At 42.2% G+C, this 13075-nt stretch overlaps 1 protein-coding gene across 2 annotated transcripts in view; it reads right to left on the bottom strand.

Annotated features, from left to right (window-relative positions):
• Positions 1-13075, bottom strand: part of PCSK5 (proprotein convertase subtilisin/kexin type 5) — a 413582-nt gene that overhangs the window by 86571 nt on the left and 313936 nt on the right. For both annotated transcript variants that reach the window (XM_070431475.1, XM_070431474.1), the window contains exons 22-24: positions 8262-8398; positions 3480-3686; positions 2147-2215 (exon numbers count right to left, since the gene is read on the bottom strand). In XM_070431475.1, the coding sequence (XP_070287576.1) occupies positions 2147-2215; positions 3480-3686; positions 8262-8398 (413 nt within the window). The remainder of the gene's footprint in view (positions 1-2146; positions 2216-3479; positions 3687-8261; positions 8399-13075) is intronic.

Below are 13075 nucleotides of genomic sequence, written 5' to 3' on the forward strand. Positions count from 1 at the left end.
AAATGAGCAGTTAGCAGTATTTAAAGTGTTCCAGTCATCTCTTCTGTAATCCCACTGCACTTTGTACTTCTTTCTATTCTGGCAGGTTGCCTTGCAAAGGGTTTGGCTCCGGGTGTGTCACTGTGATAGCCAGAGAGGACCTTACAGCAGGATCACAGCCACATCGACTTGGAAATCCCAGTGCAGGCACATAGTAGGCAATTAAAATTTTAGAAAGGAATGAATGAACTAAATATTTTAAAAAGCACTTTGTGAAGTCAGTTGAACTTTCTAACTTTTACAAGTCGATTATTTTGGGTTTTGAGCCCCCAGATGGCTAGTGTGTGCTATAGTATTCGTTATCCAGTGGCTACACTTTGGTCTCATCTTTAGCTGGGTCTGCTAAGGGTAGGGTGGGCACAATGCAGATCCCCAGTGATCATGGTTGCTACTGCTCCCACCTCTGTGCCAAGATCCTCACTGATCCTGAATGGGTCCACACATATTCATACATCTTTTAAACCTGAGAGTCAAAATCACAAAAATTCCATGTTTGAAAAATTTGACAGATAGGCGCACATGCAGCTTATTGGGTGTGTGCGGGTACATGCATGCGTGCACACACACCCCTTTTATGATGCACAGAGATGCTAGCAAAGGACACATAACACACAGTAGCAAAGGTGCAAAAGAGGCCACAAAAATTAGCTGGGATGTGAAACCTAATGTGCAAATATGGTCTGAAATGGGAAAAAGGATAACAGTTTAGTCGAAACATTTTTCCTTGCTCCCTGCAAGAACGATCACCTCTTATTACCTCACAGGAGAAACTAGAATTTGCTTATCTTTTTAATTTTCGTACTTTTATTACTGAATTTTAGGTCTAATTTTGCTTCCAAGAAAATAAGCATTTCAGCCTTAACTCTCTGATCTAAATGTTACCCCCTTCTTAATTGTAACTCCATTATTATTTTTTATTTTCCAGTAATATATACCCCATTTCATAGTGAAAGACAATGGGAGAATGGTATTCAAGTTCCTAAAACTTCTATTTTGTAGTTACAGATATTACAGAAAATACATCATTCCATTTAAGTCAGAGAGAATTGGTGAGAGCCATCAGGTAAATTATAATTCATGTGTAATATTTAAGAATTAAGGAAACCCATTAGAGAAAGTCAATAAGAAGCCCACTTAATGCTGGCACAGTCTGACCCCTTGCAACTTCACGAGTGCTTCATGAAGCATTGGCTTCACTGGGCAGCTTATTGGAAATGCACATTCTAGGGCCCTACTTATACCCATGAATCAGAATTTTCATTTTAACAAATTTCTCATAGAATTTGTGTGCACATTAAAGTTTTAGAAGCATGATTTAATCAATCACAGGGTTATCATGGAAACTCCATGAAGAAAAGTTATTCCATCAATCTTTAATTTTGGTTGGGTTTTCTTTTAAAGATCCACAGACCCAAATGCTTATTAGTGTCAATATCTTGCCTAAATTTACATCACGATACATTCTTGGAGTTTAATGGCATCCCTGCTTTTCATTTTGCATCCAATCCAATGGTGCTCTGTGGTACAGACTGTCCCTACCTCTCTGTCCAGGTGTGCATGGGGAAAATAGAGGAGCCAGTGATGTGAATTAGAGAATTATGTGGAAGACTGACAAGTGCTTTTAATTGTATGATGGGGATTTCAGCTCACTATCACTACATTGCTTTTTCTCAAAGGATTATCTTAGGCTTAAAGTCATTTTTGCAAAGAAACACCCTCTAAACTCCCAACAGGCTTCTGTGTTTCGCATACCAAGTGAGTGATTAGGCATATTACTTTGCTTGATTTTATTTCTCTCCCATCATTTTTCATTTTCAAATTAGTGATCTTGAGAAGCTAAGGAGAGGCTAGGTCCCAGGAACCTAGAAACATGGTTGCTATAGGTATCTCCTGCCAACTAGCTAACAACCAGAGGAAAAGATACCTGTCCTTTCCTAGACTTGGGTTTCAAGAAGACAAGTGACCTTTCCATTGCATGGGAGTGAGCCCACTCAGTGGATATTGATGATGGCAACAATGGCAAGAGTCTCTGCTGAAGGAATGACAGGGTATGTGGAAAAGGACACAACTGTTTCAACTCTAGAATCAACAAAGGAAGATGACATACCCAAGCTGCATCCCAAACATCCTTCTTCGCAAGGCACGCATTCTCCAAGGTCTGGGTCTTGGACTTCACCTATACAGTGAGAAGAGTGAAAAACAATTCATTTTCACTGAGTGGAGACACATCAGTTGCTATGAAAGTAATGTTTGTGTGTAGCTTATTTTCAAGCAAGTAATAGAGCAATTATGAAACCTAAAACCATCTTTAAGGATCTATGTGTCACCCATAATTTTATCTCTTTCGTTAATTTACTTGATTAGATCACCTTGATTTGGTACAGATAGAAGAACAGAGTGGGACTATATGCCATGCAACTTGTATTGAAATTAAGCTGGTAGATTTTATTTGTTAAAGAAATAAGTTCTGGGAATATGGAATTGGGCATATAAATAAACAGGCTCTCTCTCTGTGTTTATAATCCTCACCTGAGGATATGCTTTTATTGAGAGAGAGAGAGAGAGAGAGAGAGAGAGAGAGAAGGGGGAGGGGGAGGGAAAGAGAAACATTGATGTGAGACAGAAATATTGATGGGTTGCCTTCCGTATATGCCCTGAATGGGGATTGAACCCGAAACCTAGGTATGTGCCCTGACCAGGAATCAAACCCACGATCTTTTGGGGAATGGGATGTTGCTTCAACCTCCTGAGCAATCCGGCCAGGGTGAGGGTCTATCTCTTTTTATCTTGTCGAGAAATATCTTGGAGCTCTCTCTCTTCAGCATCAGACTAGGCATAATTCTTATACAGAGCAGAGAAAGTTTGCAATATTCTTACGTGGAAAAGTGCTGTTTTTAAAATACCCCTCTTCCTATGTAAGATAAGGAATTGGTCAATAATTACAACTTACGATTCACAGAACATTTTAATATTTTCAGGTAGTTTTAGGTAGGATGACTCTCTTTGGCTTCTCACAGCAACCATCTTGGTGCTATGCTCTCCCTTTTACAAATGAAGAAACCAAGCAACAGAATGCAAACTAATTTTCCCCAGAATCTCATAACTAGTAATTGAGAAGGAGAGAATTGTTGGCCATGACTTCCAGACTCTCATCTAATTTTCTCTCCCCGATACCCTGCCCATGAACCCTCCACTCAAGATCAATTTCTATGTGATTAGTTGCCATCATTATGGATTATGTCTGGGGAAACCCAGAGAAAAAGTGTGTAGGGGAAGAGAGAAGGGCAGCAATCACTGTTCCCATTTGATGTATAGTCATGCAGAGTCATCCCAGGCACTGACAGTAAACCAAGAAGACAATTCAAGAGTGTGGGACACGTAGGGGTACAGTTTCTCCTGCCACTTCCTGGGGCAGGGCAGTGGCCCCAGAGCAGCCTTACCTGGTCCGCACTCTAACTTCTGGCAGGTGTGGTTGGTAGACGCTATGAAGTAGCCATTTGTGCATCGTGTGCAGATGTCTGCACTGTGGCAAAGTTCACAGTTATCTGGGCAGGGTAGGCAGACATGCTCCTCTGCAGGGTAGTGCCCCACTGGGCAGCTCTCCCGACACTCCCCCCAGTACAGGAAGCGCTCCTGGCCTTGCTTATCTGAAGAGAGAGAAGCAACAACAAAAACAACAAAAGGGAAGATGTACACAATTAACCATAAAACTAATACAACCAGGATATTTTATTTAAAAAAAATATGACCGAGTGCTTAGGCTCCTAGGGGGCCAGAAGTTTAAGAATGGATTTAATAAAAAGTGCAATGTCTGTACTTGTGATTGAAAATTTTTCCTTGGGCTCCTTTCAGGGTCTGTAGAAGCCCACAGACTTGAAGGCTAGAGATCCCATGAGAATAAACAAATGCTTACATGTTTTTTATGACAGTGCAGTCTTTTAGAATGATTTTGAATTCTGTTATCAAAATCACATGCTTGTGTTAGCTGTCTAAATTTTTGTGCAGCTGCCAATTCCTACAGTGGCAGCCATTCAGCACTAGACTAAGCACACCTCTGACGCCTTCATGTGCATCCATGAATGTTCCTGAACTCTGCCAAGACTGGACTCCACCAGGAAAGAATCAGCAGTAACCCCAGCGTGAGACTATGGGAATTTACTCCTGGATGAAATGAAAACTTCTAATGAGTTACAAACAATTGCAGTTTATAAAAAGGATTAGCAATATATTTTAAATATATATATATATATATATATATATAAATATAAAATCTATCTATATCTATATATCTATATCTATATCTATATCTATATCTATATCTATATATCTATCTTCTACCCTCACCCTCCTGGAGTTTTAGTTTGTGCTGGGTGTGTTTGGGGTATCATCTTCTCTGAACCAGGTCTCCCATATGTTTCAGTTTTTGAAGAACAGCTGATCTGTGCTACCCACATAACTGGGGTCTACTGTTCACTCATCATGTAATCTACCACGTGAAGATCCAGAACCACGGGCCTTCAAAGTGCAGCTTGTCAAATTTGTGGGTAGAGATAGCACAGACCCCATGTTACAAGTTCAGAAACTGAAAGTTAGTATAAGGTTAGGTTAAACCACATGAAAGTGCCAACATTCAACTTTTTTTTTAAACCTGTAAACTTGCTTAAACCATTTTCAAATGGTTTAACCTAATGTTTCCTATTTAATTGTTCAAATATAATAAAAAACACAATCTTGGATTATAGGCTCTGAAGCCACCTCTGTTCTGGTGGTGATTTCATGCCAGAAGTCTGTTGGTTTTTGTGGGAACAAAGAAAATAAAGAGGGCTTCCATGTAAGTGGTGGAGTAGAGTGTCTGCTCTCTTCATGTCTGACAGGAGAGTGTTTGGGAGGATGTAATGTGCACGTGGTGATGCTGCCACTATGGACCAGTGTTGTGGAGCATAAAACCCTAACCTGGTAGAACCTGAATCTCAGGAGACCACACAAGGGTTAACCTTCCAAGTTATGTTCTCAGGCACATTATGAAAGCCTAGCAAACTCCAATTTCCATGGCTCATTCAGAGATGATCCTATTTCCCCATATGAGTGAAATCATATAGTTCAGCTTTTTCTGACTGACTTATTTCACTTGGCATAATATTGCCAAGGTCCATCCATGTTGTTGCAAATGGCAGCATTTCATCCTTTCTTATGGCTGAGTAGTAGTCTATTGTGTATAAGTAGTAGTCTATTGTATGTAAAAGTGAAACTTGTGAACACAAACAGCAGTGTGGTGGTTGCCAGAGGGAAGGGGGTGGGGGGCCGTGAAGGGGATCCTAATATATGGTGACAGGAGAAGATTTGACTTTGGGTGGTGGGCACACAGTGCAATATACAGATCTTGTAACATAGAAACCCACACCTGAAACCTATCCTATATAATAAAAGGCTAATATGCAAATTATCCCCTCAACTGGGAGTTTGACCAGGGTGCAGGGCCGGCCAGCCAACTGCCTGCGGCCCCTCTCCCTGGCTGGCCCTGGCCCTGATTGCCACCTCCCCACCTCCATCAGGGGTGGGGCCTGCCAGCCAACTGCCTGCAGCCCCTCCCCCAGCCAGCTCCACCCCCAATTGGGCCCCCATACCCTGATCGGGGTGGGCCGGCCGGACCCCACCCATGCATGAATTCATGCATCACGCCTCTCGTATGACCATATTAACCAATGTCACCTCAATAAAATTAATTAAAAAATGGAAAAAAAGAAAAGATCTTGTTTTTAAGAGGGCCAAACTTCTCAGATATAGGTAGGAAGAGCTGAGGGAGAGCAGTGGTAAGCCTACTCTCTTTCTGATCCACAGTTTTACATTCTCTACACTTTCACTTGACATCAACTCAGGATCCAGAGGCTTGGGGGCATTTAAGTACATATTTACTGAATGATTGAATAAGTGAATTAATATTTAGCGATTTTCCTATTTTCCCAACATTCCAAATGGATCTTAAAATACATAAGGGTAATGGGTTTAGATATTAGAGAAAATGTTTTCCAATCCCATTTTTATTGTTTAGACATGGCTTTATTATCTCTACAGCTTTGGATATTATAATTGGATTTAAAGGACAGAAATTTGAAGGATCTTGGTATTTTAAATATACAGATCCTGCAAAAGGAGGTCACTTAGATGCCTTGTCCATGGCCAGCTTTCCCCATAGGCTTGGCCCAAGAGTATGCCAAGATTTGGTCATTTTCCTAATAGCCTGAGTATTATGGCAGCTTACTTAGTTGGGTCTGATATTTTGGATACCCCATCGATTTAAATCCTGTGCATAAATCTGAAAGGGATTTTAGATGCCATTTTATCTGTGCTTCTCTTTTTTGCAAACAAGGAGAGACTTAAAGAGGTGAAGTGAGGAACTAGAACCCAGGATTTCAGACTGCTGGTACTGATGTTCTTTCTACTGATTCATTCATTCATTCATTCATTCAGTTATCTTGTGTGCCTTCCATATGCCAGATACTGTGCTAGTGCTCAAAATACAACAGAAAACAAGCAAAACCATTCACTGCTTTTACAAGGCATAGTCTTATGGATAAGATAGGTATCAAGGGAGCGGTGGCTTGTAATGTGAGAAGTGCAGGATTCCAAGGATCCTCCTATGAGGGGGACTTAACCTAGACAAGGAGGGTAGGACAACCCATACTGAGGAAATGCCGTTGCAACTGAGATCTAACGGATGAATGAATAGAAAGAGGTCAGGCACACAGTGAGTGGGGAACATCTCAAGTTAAGTCTTTGAACAGCTAGAGAAATCAAATGCCCATAGGGATAAGGAAGTATAAACAATAACAGTAGTAATAACAATAAGTTAATATTTACTGAGTGCTTCTTATATGCCCAGCCCTGTTCTAAGTGGTTTATTAGTCTATCTCACTAAGTCTTATTTAGTTTTCAGAATAATCCTAAGAGGGGCAACCATGATCACCATCTTATAAATGAGGAAGGAAACAGAACAAGCAGGCTGGAGATAAAATTTGACATAGATATAGTACTTTGTTTACATAAAAACTCACAAATAATTTAAATTAAAATTATGCAAATAAATGTGTTATTTCCTATTTTTCCACAAAAGCATTATACTATCAATTTGTGCTTATTTTTTCTCAATTTTATTATAAGCAAGAATAAAGATAAATAATCCTCTTTCCCCAGAAATGCCATGTAAGTATGCTGATGGTGGTAACTGACAGCCTCAGAATCAGTGAGAAACTGGGAGTGGTGGGAATGGTGGAGAAATGCTCTCAGGCCAACCATTTGGGGAATGTGGACCCTGTGTCTCTAGATCTTCCAAGTTTTTAAGCGCAACAAAAAACCCAGGTTTTTCTTTGAAATTTCCCAATTTTAAAATTAAGGTAAGCTCTAACTGGTTTGGCTCAGTGGATAGAGCGTTAGCCTATGGACTGAAGGGTCCCAGGTTCAATTCCAGTCAAGGGCATGTACCTTGGCTGCAGGCACATCCCCAGAAGGCGGTGTACAGGAGGCAGCTGATCAATCTTTCTCTCTCATTGATGTTTCTAACTCTCTATCCCTCTCCCTTCCTCTCTGTAAAAAATCAATTAAATATATTTTAAAAAATAAAATAAAAATTAAGGTAAAATATGAATCTGTCCCACATGAGGTCAAAGTAGGGGTCAGATGTCAGAGGACCTTTAACATTGTGGAATATAATTCAGCGACAGCATAAACTTTGAGTCATTAAAACAGACAGGAAGGTCATATTTGTGTTTTGCCGTGGTTACTTTGTTCCCACAGGGTGCTGACAGCTTCTAAGTGGCATAGCTCTTGGCTGAAGAGAACTTGACACAACCTCTATTACAATATTTCTCTGAAAAGACTGAATGTGTCTGCCTTAATTTCCTACCTTTTCACTTTTACCGCTACAAACCTTAGCTTAACTGTCTCTCTCATGGCTGACGTCATGTTCTCATGCCCCTTCTTTCTCCTTCCCTGGAAAGACATCTCGTAGCTTCTCTCTCATTTCAGGGGCAGCAAGTTTCCAGTAATGTAAACTTGTGTCCTGACAGCAAGCAGCAACTTCAAGGTTGTACACACTCTCTAACGAACAGCTGCCTAACCCCAGCCCTTTCACCCCAGGGATGAAGCTTCTGAGTCAAACCAGACAATGTCCCTGGGAGAACAGGTTTGAAGCAACGAAGAACAAGTGACCAAACAGACTCCCTCACCTACTCCACAGGAGGTGCAGTTGGAAGGCTCGTTTCCCTGGCATTCTTGGCAAGTGTAGTGGCATAGATGACATTGGTTCTTCAATGCAAATTTTCCCGAGGGACAGTCCAAAACGCAGCGGCCATCATCCAAAACCCTAGAGGAAAAGCAGACTTTCAGAGTTTGTAAGGGTGACTTTCTGGAATAGCCTTCAGTTTTAGAACATGTGGTGTTCATGTTTCACCGCACAAACTTGGTTTCATTGTTCCAGAAACAAGGGTGATGCCTGGGACTGATCATCTTAGACCATGTGGAATATTAATCATGTACCCATCCTTGCTTGGCTTGAGGGTTTGACCCCACAGCAGCCGTGCCAGAAACTGGCTGGTGATGCAGTCCTGATCTGGGTTGCAAATAAGTTAACCAGTGCCCGCAGGGATTAAACCCATATTGTAGGCTCCAGACAATCCCAGCCCACAGTTAGAGGATGGTCTTTGAATTTTCAAGACACTAAATGGTACTTAGAATACAGAGACCTTGGAGAAAAGATCCTTCCTTTAGATATGAGCATGCCCACACTTTGCAAGGTAGATGTCAGCTCTAAGGGCTCCCAGAGGATAGAGTGAAGCACTGTCCTGGGTTTAGGTGCTACTTATAAACTTGGCCTATGCTTATGGCAAGTATGTGTGTCATTTTTACAAGCGTTTCCTGAAGCATAGGGTACCGTATCTTTATTTTCTGACCATGTTTTCAGTCCCCTATAAGGGCATTGGAAATAAGTTAGCAGCTGAGCTTCTAAAACCTTTGGTTTTATACACATACTAGAGGCCTGGTGCACAAATTCGTGCACAGGTGGGGTCCATCCCCCCCCCCCCCGGCTGGAGATCAGGAACAATAGGGGCCGTCTGGCCGGGGGGAGGGATGGCAGGAGGTTGGCTTTGGGACACACTGACCACCGGGGAGCAGCTCCTGTGCTGAGCGTCTGCCCCCTGGTGGCCGGTGTGTGTCATAGTGACGGGTCGTTTGGTCATAACGGTTGCTTAGGTTTTTATATATATAGATGTCATGGCTAATATTTCCATAGTTTTGCTTCTGTTTTACCCTTGCACAGTAATCCCAAAATTGTATGTGGTTAAGTGAATTGTATTCAAAATGTGTCCCAAGTGCAAGACTCAGATAGGTAATGTGAATAGATGAGGTGAGCTGGGGAGGGGGTGGGATGGCCCAACCCCCTGAATTTCTAATTCATTAGGTCCAGCATGAAGAGAGCTGAGAAATTGTATTTTTGACCAGTTCCTGGGTAACATTCACGCTCTGGTCTAGAGAACACACTTTGAGGATTGCTGCTCCACCTTCTGCTCACTGATAGTCTGAATGTATTACTATGGAGTTTGCTAAACAACTCCTACCTAATACAGGTGGTACCAAATTGGTGTCTTGTAGAGTGTCTTTAGAGTAGCAGCCAGTGTATCAGTTGGATGATTAACTGAGCATGTAGTACGTACATGCCCCCAAGGACACAATGCTGGCATCCAAGTCTCAGACAACTAAGGGCCTGCAAAAAGGCAGAGTTGCCTTTTCTCTCCACCACCTCTCTCCACTCAGACTGGATGCACGTGGAAGGCCAGGTGTAGGCCTCATGCCACTTGTTCCTGGGGTGGCACTGGCCCTATTTCCATAGGTAGAGCCAGCCCTAAACTGGGATAGGCATTTGAATTCCAGGCTTGGAGGAAATTGGGGTGGGGCAAGGCATGCTGAATAGTGTGTTACTTGCAGCCTTCCATCTTGTTCCTACTCCCTGTGTCCTTTGCATCTGTTTGGAAGCAGAATAGGATTAAAGCCAACAGCATAAAACAGAAGGCTGCCTCACTGCCCGTCTCCCCACCCGCCCCCCGTCCCACCCAGGTTTTGGTCACCCTACCCAGCACCACTGGTGTGAACAGTCCTTTTGGCCCCCACTGCAGTGCGTGGAGTCCAGCCCTAAACAGACCTGCACACATACTAGTATCTGATTGTCCGTGTCAAATCCTCTGCATCATGGCGTATAATGAGAGGACTGTGTTCCCAGCCCAGACTTTTAGCAGATGGCAGTAATGCCAACTTGGAATATCCCAGCCCAACCCTGCCTCTGCTTTCTGAGCTAGAAGATTTTTCAAGGGATAATTTGGATGTGGCTAGTTAAAAAACAAAATAAAACAAAAAACCTCCCTTTAAGAAAAACTAAGCAAGAGCCTTCTGAGGTTTTTAAACAAGGAAGCCACTCAACACTCTGCCAAAAGGAGAATGGGGTGTGTTTATTTGCGAGGGTTCTTTTTCTTGCTAAAAGAAGAGGGGATGGAAAGTTCATCACCATTTTGTCCTTTGTAGAAAGATATGACAGATTGGTTTAGGGAGAAGTTATTTCTCTTGAGAGGGGCAACTAATACTGTTAATGCTGGGAACCATTTAAAATCACCCAGAAACGGGTGGGGGTGAAACAGAGGGTGTAATATTTTTTATTTGGGTAATGGGCTGCCTTTCTCACTTGAGTCCTTGGTTTTAAGAAAGTACTAAGCACGTAATGGTGCTTTAAATTACCTCCTTCCCCCCTCCCCTCAGGAAAGCACAGGTGACCTACCCAGTTTTTGTAAGAACATGCTTCTTTCTAAAATTGGGAATATAGAGAAAACAGTCATGCCTAAGTGCCGGCACAGAATTACATCATCCCCTGTGCCCCCCACCCCCTCCAGAGAACTTAAAGCAAAGTACCACTTCAAGTGGCACAGATTTCCACCGACAGCAACAGATCTTCCCAGGTGGAGGATAGATACCTTGCCCTGGGCTCCATGGGGCTGCTGAAAACATTTAAAAACCAACTCAAGCCATCTTTGGGATACCTGGTCATCCAGTTTGTGGAATTCTGAGACACTTAGGCAAGCTCATCGCTACAGAGGAAGCACTTCTCTCTCCAAGTCATGTGTGCTCTTGGCTTTTTATAAGCAGTGAACCATCCTAGGTCCACCAGGGTTCATGGAAAGGAAGAAGGCGGCAAAACCAAGTGCTAAAGCTGGGCAGAAGCATGCTCTCAACAGTGGCACCAAATTTTCCAGAGGCCCCAGGGTGTGTGTGTGTGTGTGTGTGTGTGTGTGTGTGTGATGTAAACTGGAACAGAAGAGATGACAAGTCAGGGTTAGCTGGTCCTCTGTGTTGATTGTTGGTTTGGCCTAACTAAAGCCAGCACAAAGGCGCTTCTTGTAACTTCTGAGTGTTTTAATGTTTTAAATATGGCAAAAAGTCTACTTTTCTTAAATTCATTGAAACATCAAACAAAACATTTGAGGTTGGTAAGAACAGAGGTAACTTAAATGCTTTTAATTAGTTCCTTAACTCTAATTTTGGGGCTGGGTTGGGAGATTAGCTTGGGCCATAAGGATCAGGGCATTACAAAGCTATCTGTGTTAAATAAAGGCAAAAATACTCCACGTTTTCAATAGTCTTCGAGGATCTAAGCCCTAGGGTTGATGGAAATGCAAAGGAAAAGCTAGAAGATGAAGAGAGGGCTTTCAAGATGTTGATTTCCTGTAAAACAACTTCAGAGTTTAATTCTTTAAAATTTTATTATGGAAAATTTAAACATGTAAAATAAACATCACAGTACGCCTCTCCCCCATTGTATTCTTCACTCAGCTTTAACAATTACCAACACATAGCCAATCTTATTTCATCTCAAGCCCTACTAATTTACTCCCCCCCCCCCCCCCGCTCCCCCATATTGTTTTGAAGGAAACCTCTAAATTAAAATCCTTTAGGGATGAACTTTATTCTACCTGGACTGGAGATCCAAAAGCTTAAGAATAAGAAGAAACTCGAAGAGACCACCTATTTTGGTTGTTCTGTTAGTCTCCCCACGCCCCTGCGCCAGATCCATTGGTCAGCATTCTCTGTAGTGCTGAGCTGGAATTGTGCGCACTAGGATTGCATCCCCAAGCTCACTTCTCTCATCTGCAAAGGATATTTCCCATTGGCATCCTGTTAATTTCAGGCAAAGGGAAATACCAGCAGGAGATCTGAGGGTGGGAGGAGAGATTGAGATATTTATTCCAGCCAGAGCCACAACTCTGCTTCCTCCTTCCAGGGTTCTGGAGTGACTGTGTCCCCTCTAGCTCCAGTTTCTATAAGGCATCTCCTCTTCCGTGGTTGCAGCTTTGGCTTCAGGCTTGCGGTGTTAAAGCTGCCCCACTATTGCTTCTCTGTGTGCTTCACCATCCCTTAACTTTGAATCACCTATAAGAATTCATGAGCCTTGCACCTAACTCAGAGCTGGGCATGAACCAAGTGCTCAAGACTCTTGAATGGACTTGATTCTACTTAAGGAAATACTTTAGAAAATACTTTGCTGCCCTTTCAAGAACAAGTAAGTCCACATCATCTTTCAATGTAATTTCTTTCTTCTCATCTTCTCAAAACTCCTTCCAGTAAAATGCAGATAAGAAAAGAAGTTGGGTAGTTCATTGCCATGATTACGATGCCCTTTCTTGGACATATTTGCAAGTAGTTGACATCAAGGAAGAGAGATGGGGAAAGACATGGAGTACTCAGGGAGATGAGAAGAAAATTGTTCCTTAGGAAGACATCCTGGTTCAAGGTCCAAACACATATTTTTCTTTCTTCAAAATCTAAAGCTTGGGCTGCTTAAATAAGTTAAGCCAGCTAAATGGTCCATGAGGTGTATATCTGACTTATACCAATGGGCTTAGATTTTGTTAAATGGCCATTTATGATAGTAGAATTTTTTTCTCACTCTGGTGAGCCCAAGGGAATGATGACTTCTGGATGATGTAGCTGCTTTATTAAA

Source organism: Myotis yumanensis, unplaced genomic scaffold (genome assembly GCF_028538775.1).
Source record: "Myotis yumanensis isolate MYYU_CA2020_CCGP unplaced genomic scaffold, mMyoYum1.0.hap1 SCAF_12, whole genome shotgun sequence".
In the NCBI taxonomy this organism is placed as follows: Eukaryota; Metazoa; Chordata; class Mammalia; order Chiroptera; family Vespertilionidae; genus Myotis; species Myotis yumanensis.